The 14,271-nt window shown below is 45.9% G+C and overlaps 1 protein-coding gene across 1 annotated transcript in view; it reads left to right on the forward strand.

Annotated features, from left to right (window-relative positions):
* KMT2C (lysine methyltransferase 2C) overlaps nt 1–14,271 on the forward strand; it is a 164,518-nt gene that overhangs the window by 147,275 nt on the left and 2,972 nt on the right. Inside the window, exons 44-58 of the mRNA XM_026051932.1 lie at nt 1,335–1,547; nt 2,026–2,190; nt 3,256–3,397; nt 4,143–4,290; nt 4,856–5,034; nt 5,137–5,291; nt 5,483–5,735; nt 6,295–6,434; nt 7,493–7,597; nt 9,465–10,584; nt 11,508–11,644; nt 11,819–11,961; nt 12,233–12,401; nt 13,181–13,297; nt 13,979–14,052. Of these exons, the coding sequence (XP_025907717.1) occupies nt 1,335–1,547; nt 2,026–2,190; nt 3,256–3,397; nt 4,143–4,290; nt 4,856–5,034; nt 5,137–5,291; nt 5,483–5,735; nt 6,295–6,434; nt 7,493–7,597; nt 9,465–10,584; nt 11,508–11,644; nt 11,819–11,961; nt 12,233–12,401; nt 13,181–13,297; nt 13,979–14,052 (3,260 nt within the window). The remainder of the gene's footprint in view (nt 1–1,334; nt 1,548–2,025; nt 2,191–3,255; nt 3,398–4,142; nt 4,291–4,855; nt 5,035–5,136; nt 5,292–5,482; nt 5,736–6,294; nt 6,435–7,492; nt 7,598–9,464; nt 10,585–11,507; nt 11,645–11,818; nt 11,962–12,232; nt 12,402–13,180; nt 13,298–13,978; nt 14,053–14,271) is intronic.

The raw sequence follows: 14,271 nt of genomic DNA on the forward strand, positions 1-14,271 counted from the left end.
AGGGTGGAACGGAAGAGCTGCAAGGTTCTGTCCTGCCATCGCTGCCCGAGTAATTCATTGCTCTCACAAAGGGAATGCATTTTAATATGTCTTCATAGATAGTATATGCAGAATTTATTGTTAAAATGCAATATATACGCATATAATGCATTAATATATATAAAATCATTCTAAATCTTGCCCCTTCTAATACTTACCAAGATAAAAGGCAAGGTTTTACAGCTGCTAATGTATTTGGTGTGGAAGCTCTGTGAACGCACCAAGTCTGGACTTACTTTTTGCCTGTGGAATTGATGCATTGTCTTTAATTTTAGCAGGTTCTCTTGTATTTTACCAGATACCCGAAGTGTGAAATTGTTAAATCTGCTAAAATTACTGCGGTTCGGTGTTAAAAAGTATTTCACTAATTAGCAATGGCACTTTAATGGAAGGAGGCATTAATTCTTTATATTAATGGCTTTATGTAATTTAATAATTTAGGAAGTTCTTGCACCTAAAGAACGTGGCTCCCTATAAGGGATAGGGAATGCCTGACACTATATTTGGTTGTTTCTTTTATTGTAATCTTTAATCTCTACTTAATTTTGTTTTATGGCTCCATAAATGCTAAATACACTTGAAACAAAATTCAAAATGCATTCAGATTGAATAAAAGGCAAACAATTAAAGGTGGGTATCAATGACTGAGGAAAATGTTACAAAACCCATGCTTAAAACATAAGTGGTAGGAATAGCTGAGAGGTTTTTGAGGTCAGAGTTGTGTCGAGCTATTAAGAATAGTGATTGATAGAAAGAAATGAGTCTTACCCTTGACACAATCTGTTTTATTAGTAAATGCTCCTCTGATTGTTTCTACACAACTGCCCTTTGATTTGAAGAATGACTTGGAAATCTTGTTCTGAAAGTATTTTACCTAATGGTTCAAACCAGCACTGCTTCAGAATATTTTTATTTCTGAGCTGGAAGTCAATTTGTAGTAAGCTTTGCAGCTCTTTTCTGTAGCCAAGCTTTCCTCACATTATGCCTTAATGAATACCTCTAAGGGTGAGTGCATGCAACTTTATTCAAGTGGTATTTGAAAGAAAATGTTTCTTGTCTGTGAGTTCTAATGAAGTTTTCAGGTGTCTATGGGGCCTTAATGACAATTCATAATTCTCTGCGTCAGGTCATGGCAGCAGTTAGAGTTGCCAGATACCAGCAAAGTTAAAAAGTGTGTTTGTTACCTGATCATGTATTTTACTGTTTGTCTTCGTTTAGACTAACATGAAGTAAATGTGAAGAGGCTACATTCTAAACCATCAAAAATTCTACTTAATTTTCTTTTTTAATCTCAGCAAACTGCAGGAAACCAAACGCAGGGTGCGTTTGGGTGCAGTAACAGCCAGCTTCAAAGAGCAGAGGTAGGACAGGAAACAAAGAAGCAGAGAAGCAAACGAGCACAGAGGACGGGAGAGAAGGCAGCTCCTCGCTCCAAGAAAAGGAAAAAAGAGGAAGAAGAAAAACAAGCCATTTACCCCAACGCTGACACGTTCATCCAGCTGAAGCAGGTGACCACAGAGAGCCTGGCTTGGGCAGCCAGAGGGTGCTTGAAAGGGTGGATCTCTCATGAAGGGAATGAGGTTGATAATTAAGCTGAATTTTGAGTACAGGGCGATGGAAAATGAAACTTCGAGAAGACTGGGAAATGTGGAGGTTTGAAGTGATTTTGGCTTGGAAGCTCTGCTGCCTTGGCAGGTGCTCAGGGAGCCATGGGAGCCCTTTGAGCTGTGGCAGCTGATGGAGCAGCCAGGGAGCCTGGAGCGCAGAGCTGTGGCCCTGCTGCACAGGGAACCAGCTTCCCTGGTGATCCGGATGGTCCCTTTTAGAGACAGTTGTCTCAAACTTCAGAGTTTTTGAATCTCAAAATTCAGATTTTTTTTTTATTTTTATTTTATTAGAAACCACTCTCCTAAGCTTTGGGGATTTGTGATGCGTCTGTTTTATAGTTAAATTAATTCCTAACTTTTCCCTGCACTCCTAATGCAGCAGCTTTCTCTTCTGCCTTTGATGGAGCCAATAATTGGAGTGAGCTTTGCACACTTCCTTCCCTACGGCAGCGGGCAGCTGAATGGTGGAAATCGGCTCGTGGGAGGCTTTGGGAGTGCTACTCTGGATGGGGCTTCAGATTATTACTCCCAGCTCATTTACAAGGTACATTTTTAATTGGGATTTGCATTCCATCCTCTCTCTGAGACAAGATCCTGACGTTATTGCTGCTGCTGGGTGAGAATTCCTGCAGTTTGTGCAAGCACAAGGAGATCCTTTTCTGTTGCTAGACTAGACAGTGGTTGTTGTACTCTCTAAAAGTGGAAGTCAGTTCTGGAAACTGTGTTGTCAACAAATTAAAGTACAAGTATCCCCATTACAAGCGGATGGTAAATGGTGAAAATTGTAATTACAGTTTTATGAAGCAGAAAAGGCTGAATTCCCAGTTCTTCATAAAAGTCGTTGCAAGCACTAAAGCATCTCTTAATGTGAATTAAATGAGAAATAAGACTTTCCTCATTTGCCCACTAAGCCCTAACTAAGAGCCCAAGAGCTCTTAACAAAATAGTCTGTTTGTTGGTGAGCTAATAAACCACAAAATTCAAAACTCTGAGAGGAGTAAGGCAAATTTCAGAGAATGGGCAGATAGTGACATACAAAATTGTATTTGCTGCTTCGCTACCCTAATATATTCTGTAACTGTTGAGCAAACAGTGGCCTTCACCCCTTCCTGACATGAAATAAGTGAGAATCTGACCCAGCAGAAGTAGTTGTTGGCCTCCAAAGTGAACAGGATGCAGTGGCTTTGTCGGCACGAGTGCAACAAGAGTAGATGCAGAAACTGTAATGTAATTTTCCTTGGAAATGCGGGCAGGCAAGGAAGCTGGCGAGAAGTAACCTGGAGCTTTGTGAACTTGCAGTGAGGCTGCTCCTGCTTGGGAGCTGCTCCAGTGACAGCCTGAGCCTGTGGTCAGTGTGAGGTGGCCTCCCTCTGTGCCCTTCACGTAAACTGCTTTTCCCTCCTAATACACTGGAGTTCCAGAAAGGAAAGGCAGAGTCTTTTATAGCAGATATTTCCATGTATTTCACCCCATGTTTGGGAATTAACTCTCACTCTTTACCAGCACTGCCTCTGGGCATCAAAACATGTGAGTAACTTGCCCAGTGCTGGACCCACGCAAGTGTTCGCTGTGTTTCTAAGCTAATTTATGGTTCTTTCCTCTCATGCAGCAGAACAATCTGAGCAACCCGCCCACCCCCCCAGCCTCTCTTCCTCCCACGCCGCCCCCCGTGGCCTGCCAGAAGTTGGTGAATGGCTTTGCCACCACCGAGGAGCTCGCTGGCAAGGCTGCCATGCTAGGAGGGCATGATGGTAAGGCTGCTACTTAAGCTCTTTAGAGTAAACCAGTCACACATGTAGTGAACTGCAAAACAGATAACGGGGCTGTTGTTCAGCAGCTGTTGTCGTCCTTTATAACAACAGCATAAATAACCTCGTTTGAAGGTTGCCATTGTTTTTAGCCAGCTCTGTTTTACACCAGAATAAAGCCAGATGGTAATTGTCTCTGTTTCAAAAGTGCAGTGTGATTATAAACGTGTGTTTGCACATTTAAAAATGCAGAGGAAAACCTCAAAGCCGTTCTTCTACATTGAGTATAAATGGCTGAACAGGTTGGTAAGCAAGCTCAGAAGCAGTTTGTCTGAAATACCTACTCAGGAGGTCTAATATGTCATCAATATGTGCTTCTAATACTTGCAATTTTGTCAAATTAACCCCCATTTTTTCTTAAACAAGATCTTATACTGCCCTTTTTGAGCATTTTTCTGTGATTAAAAACAGTTCTTTCCAATCTTTCATTGCTTGTTATAAAGCTTTTTTCCTCTCATATATTGGGCAGAAAGTGTACTCAAGAACAGCAAACCCTTTTTTGCTCAGAATTGACAGATTTGGGGAAGTGTCAACATAAATCACTAGTCAAAAACGTTCAAATGAGAGGAGGTTACGTGGTAACATGTCTGCTGGAATGCCTTGGTTGTATCCAAGAGCCACCTGCTACACAGAACATGTGGGAGTAAGAGCTGTTCCTATGTCTCCTTGTGCTGTTTGTCTCTTTCAGTTACCAAAGCTCTGGGACCAAAGCAGTTCCAGTTGCCTTTCAGACCACAGGATGATTTATTAGCCAGAGCGATGGCTCAGGGCCCTAAAACTGTGGATGTTCCTGCTTCGCTTCCAACGCCGCCCCACAACAATCAGGAGGAGCTGAGGTGCGTTTCCCCCCGCATCCTTCCACACTTGCTTGGAACAAACTGTCATCTTTCAGTAGGGGATGAGTCTGTGAAGGTGTGAAGAAATGAAATTTGTGGTGCACAGCCACACGGTGCAGAGAACTGAAAGGGATTCTGTGTCCCCGTTTCCTCCCGGCCTTCCACATGTGGGACAACAGTGTAGTGGAAAAATGAATTCTGCCAGGGCTAGACACTGTGTTCCCCCTAAGTTGTCAAGACTTGATTACCTGCTAAAAGTAGTAGAGAGCTGTATAATTTGGTCTTCCTGGAGATGACAGCCTACTGTGCAAATGCCAGCCTCAAAATTCCCCCATCATACTCCATTTCTGTTACATATTAGAAATGTTTGCTGGATCATAGAGGTTTCCCTACAAAGACCCTGCCTGTTGTCTCCCTTTCGTGTGGCTCAACAACCCTTTAAACACTGATGCCTGCGTGTGGATGAGGAAGGATGGACTAGTGAATTCAGCCATGAAAGCAGATGGCCAAAAAAAAAAGGGGATTTAGGCCCTTTGCAAACCAGCACTTGTGGGTTTTGTTCCAGGGTTCAGGATCACTGTGAGGACAGGGACACTCCTGACAGCTTCGTTCCATCTTCCTCTCCGGAAAGTGTTGTGGGGATGGAAATAAGTAGGTATCCAGACTTGTCAGTCGTGAAGGAGGAGAACCCGGAGCCTGTTCCATCTCCCATCATCCCGATCCTCCCCAGCAGCACTGGCAAAGGTGAGACTGCACTAACAGGAACAATTAAGCCTAGGCTCTATTTTGTTGTTTCATTCATACCCATGTAGGATTAACCTCATGTGTATTTCATTTTATTTCCAGGTTCAGAAGCCAAAAGGAATTATATAAAATCAGAACCTGGTTCAGGAGCATTACCTGGTTCTGGCTTCTTTGCCTCTCAGCTCGGACCATCCCAGAATGGTCCTAAATCTGGCCTTATATCTGTAGCAATTACTTTACATCCCACAGCTGCTGAGGTAAAAGAAATAAGCTTGTGTGTTATTTATATAAAATATAGCAGGAATTAACATGTTTTACATGTAATAACTATTAGAATGGGTTGTAGAATAGTGTACTAAAGCAGCTGTTGTAATCTGTAATAGTTAATCTTACTGCTGTTTTACTGCCTGCCTGGTTAAAACAAAGGTGTTTTTATTGTTGTTTTTAGAACATTAGTAATGTAGTAGCTGCCTTCTCCAATCTGCTCCATGTCAGAATTCCTAACAGCTACGAGGTTAGTGCCGCTCCAGACGTCCCGGCCGCCGTGGGAGCAGCAGGCGGGCCCAGGCTGAACCCGGCTGGGGAGTACAGGCAGCACTTGCTATTTCAGGGTCCTCAGGCAGGATCCGTGGCATCTGCCAGGCTTGTAGGGCCCTATGGACTCAAGCAACCTGCCGTGCCCTTTCCTGCAAGCAGCAATGGTGAGTGGCCTTCAGTTCTTTGCAGCTCTGAAATTCCCGTTGAGTCAGTGCTGATCCCTTTCAGCTGTATGAAGTCGTGCTCTGGAACTGGACTTTGGATTTTTGTTTAAGGAATACATGTGTGATCAGTGCCTGTGGATCTCCTCCTGGTGTTAGTCATAACATAATGGGAAAGACCCCTTGCACTGTCTGTCCCCTTGGCAGGGAGGGGTTTCATGCACAGTCCATGGCTTGTTAAGCTTTCTGTCCAGTGGGATTTTAAATCCATCATTCTGAGATCCATCATCCCTATGCTCAAAAGTTTTACCCAAGTCCTTAACCATTTATTCCTATATTATTTGAATTGCTTATTTCACAGACAGGAATGTATTTTTGCCTTGATGTTGACGCAGGTTGGGTTTGATCTGGTTTAAACAACGTCCCTGTTAGGACATTGTTGAAGCTCGCCTGCCACGTCCTCTCCAGGAGGCTGCGCTTCCTCCAAATCACTGAATATTACCATGGCTTCAGCGTAAACCTGATTTAATCTGATAGAGCTTCTTCCAAACCTGTTTTCCAGGTCTAGCTGCCTATAAGGATCCCAGTCAAAATCTTGCGGAGAGCTCCACGCTGAGGCCCCGCTGGTGCTCTCACTGCAAGGTGGTGGTGCTCGGGAGCGGCGTGCGCAAGTCCTTCAAAGACCTGCCTTTCCTCAAGCAGGTACTGCAGGGCCGAGGGGGCTCCTTCCCGGAACGGCCCAGGAGGGAATGAAAGCAGCAGATGAAAGCTGCTTGTCGTGCCCATGGGATGCTCCTCACCTGGCTCCTCCACATTCACACCTCTCAGCGTGTGTTGTTGCAGGATGGGGACTTCCGGGCATCTTTACAGGCCCCATGGAAAATGTCACGGGTGTGACCTGTATAAAATACAGTTCAAAAAATCCCTAAAATTTCCTCATTTCCTAAAAAAAAATCCTAAAATAGTTTCCATATATATGACACCTTTCTGAATCCTCCTGCCATCCTTCTGTGACCACTTCAGTGTGGGACGTTTTGCCGCTTTCCATTTTGCCATTTCAAAAAGTAATAGAATAATAAAAGTAATTTTTTTCTTTCTGTCTTGAGCAGGAAACAATTTGTCAAGGTTCAGTCTTTTTGTATTTTTCATTATCCATTTTTGTGTAAAGAAATAATTCCAGCTAGTGCCTTATGGCCATATGCAAATATAGAATATTTACACTGGGAGCTGTCACTCATTAAAAAAAGTACTGTTGCTCTTCGTTTAAATAACGTGGAGGTGATTACACAATGAAGGTATAGCATCAGAATGTATATTTAAAAGTAATGGGCTTGTGTAGTCGTAAAAGCCCTGAATTCACAGTAATGTTTTGCAGATGGATCAGTAGATAAAACAGCATGATCTGCCTTTGACTAGGCTGAAATGAGATGTTCTTTTGTCACGGAAAGATAAAACGGATTTCTTCTTAGCGAGGGTGCCTATGGAGCAGATGGGTGCACAATGTAGAAAGCTTTATTTTGATCCTTTAACTTCTGTTAAAGACAAGAAGTGCTCCAGAACCAGGTTGTAGGTGGTGTTAATGTTTTAATCTGTCAAATAACCAAGTATTTATAACACAGTGGAGCTCATTATTTCACAGATTTTCCGCAAATAAAGAGGTAGACAGAGTTTCCAGCCCAGATAGGGAGATCTGTTTCATTAACTTCTGTGAAAAATATGATTAAAATGCACTTCTAATAATCTCTGTGCTTGATTCCCAGGATTCACAAGAAGGCTCTGATAAAATGAAGGACATTGTATTCTGTAGCAACAACTGCTTCGTTCTTTATTCAGCAGCTGTTCAAGCAAAAACCTCAGAGAACAAGGTAAGTATCAAAATCCAGCAGAATAAGAGTGAGCAGAGATGATTGCAGCTATCTTTTGAAGTACAGAAGTGGGTTGAGAGGTGTTGGTACTTCATTTTAGAGACTTATAAATGAGTTGTTCTATGGTAGTACATCGAAATTTGGAACCAGCAACATGAGGTGGAATTTATATTAATTAAATTTATTAATAACTTATTAAATTTATTAATAACTTTAACTTATTAAATAAATAAGTTACTAGACTTGCTGTCTTAACAGAGATGTATACCAAAGCACAAACCATCTCTCTCGTCCTTGCAGGCTTTGAAGACCCAGGCACGGAAAAGCAGTCTGGGCATTTTGGTTCTCTTGGCATTGTAGCAACCCCCAGTTACATCTTCTGGGGTTGTTTTCGATTTTTATTTGGCTTACGTTACAGTTAAAAAAAAACGTAAGCTGCATGATTCAATTTTTCTTTGTGTATCTAGGAAAACAATCTTATTTGATTATTCATTTTTTTTCTGGACAAAATTGCCATTTTTAACATCAGTTACCAAAACATGAATAAAGAGTCTTCTGGCTGACAGTGACAAGGGTAAAGAGCTTGTAAATACTGGAGATAGATTTTTGCACAACATGTAAAGAAATTTGCTTCATCGAAAGTGGGATTAGGTCAGGGGTTTCGCCCATGTGCACAGAATCCTGTGCTTCAGTTTTCTACCCAAGGGCACTCCTAGAGACACCCAGAAAAACTTAAAGAAACTCAGTACTTCTGCACAGGCCATTGTTTCTTGTCACATACAGGAACATTTAGTTTCAAAGACAAATACGGTTAAATCTCTTAGGGTCAGGTTAGTCCCAATCTAAGCTTAGTTGATCCGTGAGTAGATTCTCAAATTTCGCTTACAACTAACACGGGTAAAAGACTAATCTTGTAATAATTGCAATTAAATAGCCTTCATTCAAGACTACATGATCTGGGTAGCTTTGTTTCACTTCCTAGATTAAAAACTTTTGACAGCTGCTTTTAGCTCGCTTTGTTTTTACTTTTCCTAGTTCAAATGTTCCTGTTTTCCCTGAACCGATGGGCATCACAGGCCACATTCTTCAAGCATTGCCCACCTCATGAGCACTTCCTCATACTGTAAAAAAAGGGTCTTTTTTCAAATACATCCTGCTTATTTTTCAGAAGCAGCAATGGAGAGTAATAGATGAGAAGTAATAGATGAGAAGATGGGTGGTTTCCTTGCAGGGTACCCCACAACTCAGGCTCACTAGTATTAACACCGGGTGTCATTTCTGCACAAGGGCATCCCCATGTGCATAATTAAATTAATTCAATTTTATGTTCTGCTTCTTGATCCTTCCATTTTCTCTTTCAAGGTGAATCATACAATGCCCAGGAAACTCTTTGAATTGAATCTTCCTTTGCTTTCCTTGGGTTCTGTCTCTTTTCCTTTTCTTTTTTAAGTCTCTCCAGGTTTAAATCTTGTTTCTGTGACTGAATAGTCAGTACCTCAAGGTATGTGACTAATCCGGAGCCTTGCAGGAAATTACTTCTTGTTTCCATGAAAACTAACAAATAACAAATTTGTTATTCTCTCAGTTAGTTATGTGACCCGTATTTTAGGTTAATTTGCTGTGCAAATTTGGAGGAAGCTGTGCAAACTTTCTCAAAACACCGAAGTATTAAATCTCCTGGTTACCTGATCTAAAGTACTGTGGGATTTTTTTTGATGTTTCTCAAAAAAACATATACATAGACCTGAAATACTTGTGTTTCCTCTTCTGGAATGGCTTATTAAATGGAGTTCCATCCTCACAGGGTTTTCAAGGGGCTTTTTGAGGTTGGGGATTGTTTCTAAAGGGTGTCCCGTGCATTTGTCAGGAGTCGGGTCCATCTTTGCCGCAGTCGCCGATGAAGGAAAGGCCGCCCAAAGCCTTCCACCAGTACAGCAACAACATCTCCACCCTGGACGTGCACTGCCTGCCCCAGCTGCAGGAGAAGGCTTCTCCACCAGCCTCGCCGCCCATCATGTTCCCCCCAGCCTTCGAAGCAGCCAAGGTGGAGGCAAAGCCGGACGAGCTCAAGGTCACAGTGAAATTAAAGCCCAGGTTAAAAGCAATACACAGCAGTCTGGACGACTGTCGGCCTCCCAGTAAGAAGTGGAAAGGAATGAAGTGGAAGAAATGGAGCATCCAGATTGTGATTCCGAAAGGATCGTTCAAACCTCCTTGTGAAGAAGAAATAGACGAATTCCTTAAAAAGTTGGGCACGACCCTTAAACCTGATCCCGTGCCTAAAGACTATAGGAAATGTTGCTTCTGCCACGAGGAGGGCGACGGGTTAACTGATGGACCAGCAAGGCTTCTTAACCTTGATTTAGACCTTTGGGTCCATTTGAACTGTGCTCTTTGGTCTACAGAAGTCTATGAGACCCAAGCTGGTGCCTTAATAAACGTGGAGCTGGCCCTGCGGAGGGGCTTGCAGATGAAATGCATGTTTTGCCACAAAATGGGCGCCACCAGCGGCTGCCACAGGTTGAGGTGCACCAATATTTACCACTTCACCTGTGCCATCAAAGCACAATGCATGTTTTTTAAAGACAAGACCATGCTTTGCCCCCTGCACAAGCCCAAGGGCGCCCACGAGCAGGAGCTGAGCTACTTTGCCGTGTTCCGGCGGGTCTACGTGCAGCGCGACGAGGTGCGGCAGATCGCCAGCATCGTGCAGCGCGGCGAGCGCGACCACACGTTCCGCGTGGGCAGCCTCATCTTCCACGCCGTGGGGCAGCTGCTGCCCCAGCAGATGCAGGCCTTCCACTCGCCCAAAGCGCTCTTCCCCGTGGGCTACGAGGCCAGCCGCCTCTACTGGAGCATGCGGCACGCGAGCCGCCGCTGCCGCTACCTCTGCTCCATCGAGGAGCGCGACGGGCTGCCGCTCTTCGTCATCAAGGTGCTGGAGCAAGGCCACGAGGACCTCGTCCTCACGGACACGACACCCAAAGGTAAGCGGCGCCCACGGAAGCGCCGCCTCGCGAGGAGCAGCGCCGGGAGCTGGGATTAGGGAGGCGGGAGAAAAGGGGGCTCAGGGGTGACCCTATCAAGCTGTGCCTTGAAAAGGAGGTTGGTGTCTTCTCCAAAATAACTGCTGGGGGGACAAGAGGAGATGGCCTGAGGTTCCGCCAAGGGGCGTTCGTGTTAGGAATTGGATATTAGGGTAAATATTTGGGTTGGATATTAGGGAAAATTTCTCCATGGCAAGAGTGGTGAAGCACTGGAGCAGGCTGGAGTCGCCGTCCCTGGCAGCGCTCAGGAAACGTGTAGAGGAGGCACCGAGGGCCGTGGTTTATTTAGCAGGATGGTGTTGAAGGGCTTGCGGTTGGACTCGATGATCTTGAAGGTCCTTTCCAACCACAATGATTCTGTGATCCTGTGATAATGATCCTGTGATTCTGTGCACCCCCCCTCAGTGCTCCCACACACTCCACGTGCGTATGATAAATGTGTCTCATTTCACACACTGCTCCAGTGTGGAAGCTGCAAAGTGATGGTTCCTCTGAGCTTCCAAGGCTGCGATTTCTACCCTGTTTCACACTGGGCATTTGCAATATGATGCAAAGACTGAGGACAGCTTTGAAGGCATAGTCCGAGCTGCAGATTAAAAAGGGTATTTGTATTAAGCCCACAGAGGAAAACTTGGATATTAAAGCTGGATTCAGCGAGTAGAAATGTTAGAGTAGGTTTCTTTTCTGAAAAGCGACTTGGACGTCGTTACTGCTGCCTGCTCTTTGAAGCAGCTCTGTTAGTTAGAGCCCAAACTGCCTTGTGAGCGTCGATCTCGGGTTCCTCATGTCTGCACGTTCAAAACTAGTGCCCTGGACCTTTCTGTCTTTGAGCCTTGTAATTCTCCTTCTGTGTGGTTGTGTAGGTGTGTGGGATAAAATCTTGGAGCCTGTTGCTTCTGTAAGGAAGGAGTCAGAAATGCTCCAGCTCTTCCCGGGCTATTTGAAGGGTGAAGACCTCTTTGGGTTGACGGTCTCTGCAGTGGCGAGGATTGCTGAATCGGTGAGTCGTCACCACGGCCGTGCTCCTGCGCCACCCCAAACTGTCACCTCTCTCATACACACGTGAGAAGGGCAAGGGGAGGAAAAAAGCCTGGGGAGGGGCCTGTTGTGCCGGGTGCTGCTGCCACGTAATTACTGGGGTTTTGTGTGTTTGTTTTTGTCTCTCTCCCTGCAGCTGCCAGGGGTTGAGGCCTGTGAGAACTACACTTTCCGCTACGGCCGAAACCCCTTAATGGAGCTGCCTCTTGCCATCAACCCCACGGGCTGCGCCCGTGCCGAGCCTAAAATGAGTACCCATGTCAAGAGGTTTGTGTTAAGGTATTTTGTTTTAATTTCACATAGTACAGCCCAGGGTTTATAGGCTGCTTAGGGTTATTTGTGCTTTCGTCTGCTGCTTACAAACCCTGTCGTCTCTGGCTGTGTACGTGCATGCCCAAACCAGAGGAACTGCTTTGTTGTCTCCGCTAGCTGGCTTTAAGTGTGTGTATGTCTTAAAGCAAAACAAAAATTTACTGGGTTTTGTGGCTCTTTTCGGAGAAATCTTCAGTTTTTCTTGTATTCTTTCCTGTTACATGCCCAATTCCCACAGGCCTCACACCTTGAACAGCACCAGCACCTCCAAGTCGTTTCAGAGCACAGTCACGGGGGAGCTCAACGCGCCCTACAGCAAACAGTTCGTCCATTCCAAGTCCTCCCAGTACCGGAAGATGAAAACGGAGTGGAAATCCAACGTGTACCTGGCTCGCTCGCGCATTCAGGTCGGTTCTCGGCACGCAAAGCGATGCAAAATCAGCAACAAAGCTCCTTTGAGCCTCTTCCCCAAACTGACAACCTCTGGGTGGTCAATCAATTCCATAAACTCCAAATAAGATTTCATTTTAATTGGTGTACGAGTCTTCGATTTATTTCTGAGTCCTTTTGTTTCAAAATCTTTTTAGGTTATTTCTCAAAAAAATCAGTAGACCAGAATCAAGATCCAAATATTGAGTCCTACAAACAGCATCAGTGGGAATGGGGAGTGCTCGGAGCACGCTCTAGAATGGTGCAGGACCAGCACGGAGAGCTAAATACCCCATTGCCTTCGTAAAATGAGATGAAACGAGCTCATTGCTCTGTGTAATTAATTCTGCCGGTGATCCCTGTTCTGCAAAGTCCTCGTGGTTTGTCTCGTGTAGGAGGTGCAGCTCTCCGTGAACATGGTGGGTGGTTGTTCTAGGTCGGACCTGCCTGTGCCCTGTTGAGTCCCTCCATGTAGCAGGGCCTCCTCCTCTGTGGAGGGAATTCCTAGGCTTCCAGCAGCTGGTGGGAAGCCCCTCTCACCTCCAGGGAAGCCAAATACTCCCTGCCTTTTCTTACCTCTTAAAGCCCCCTGCAGATCCGGGCTCTGCGTCGTTGGGAAAGGCTGGTGGAAGCTGCAGTTCCCGCGTGCTCCGGCTGGGCCGTTGTCTCCAGGAAGGGCTGGGAGGCTCCCCGAGGAACCACGCACCAGATGTCAGCATGTTGGGAACTTCCAGATCACAGCCTGTTTTCTTTGTAGGGCCTGGGCTTATATGCTGCTAGAGACATTGAAAAGCACACTATGGTCATCGAATACATCGGAACCATTATCCGGAATGAGGTGGCAAACAGGAAGGAGAAGCTTTATGAATCTCAGGTACGGATTGTTGCTCACGGGTGGTTTTACCTAGTTGCCCTTGCAAGGGCTCGTGCAGGGCAGCAAGTGCTGCCTTTGTCCTGGTGAACAGGGCACTGGTGTCAGGGCTGCTGGGGTCACTGCCCCTGAGCTGTGAAAGCAGCCGGATGAGAATAGAAACGTGGGGATGTTTCTTACCCACAGGGCTCGGCCTGTTTGAGTGGTTAATAAATGTCACAGTGTAATAGCAGTTAATAAACCTCACAGCCCTGTGGCCGGGCAGGCAGCGACAGCCTCCTGCCTGGAGGCCAGAACGAGAGCCCTTGCAGAGATGTCAGGAGCTCCGTTTCTAATGAAGCCTCTTAAAATGGAAAGCGAGGCCCTCTGTGCAGCACAGAGGTGCCGTGGCAGCTGCCTGGCACTTGTGGGGCACCTCAGAGGCCCCAACGAAAGGTGGCCAAGAAGCCCAAGCTCTTAACTCTTGGGAAAGAGTCAGTCAGCAGCGATGGCTGCTCATGACCATCCATTTGTGCTGTTGATGCCCACCCCTCGTGCTGCTCATGGCCACGCGCTCCTTCTGCTGCTCATGACCACCCCTTGTAAAGTGGGAGGCCGCTGGCCGGACCAGTCCCGCGCGGGGCCGGCGCCGGGGGCGTCGCTGCCGCCCGGGGCCCTCACGCTCTCTCCACCCGTGTCTTCCAGAACCGCGGCGTGTACATGTTCCGCATCGACAGCGACCACGTCATCGACGCCACCCTCACGGGCGGCCCCGCCAGGTGGGTGGCTCCGCGCGGGCACCCAGCGGCTCCCAGCTCCAAATCGAGGCCTTCTCTCCCTGTAGCTGCATCCAAGACTGCCCGTGGTGGCAGATGTAGAGTCAGGAAGGGGGAGTGGAATCCTTTTCCTTCACTTTCCTTCACTTTCCTTCACTTTCCTTCACTTTCCTTCACTTTCCTTCACTTTCCTTCACTTTCCTTCACTTTCCTTCACTTTCC

The sequence above is a fragment of the Nothoprocta perdicaria genome, unplaced genomic scaffold, assembly GCF_003342845.1.
Source record: "Nothoprocta perdicaria isolate Ctin4 unplaced genomic scaffold, notPer1 scaffold_80, whole genome shotgun sequence".
In the NCBI taxonomy this organism is placed as follows: domain Eukaryota; kingdom Metazoa; phylum Chordata; class Aves; order Tinamiformes; family Tinamidae; genus Nothoprocta; species Nothoprocta perdicaria.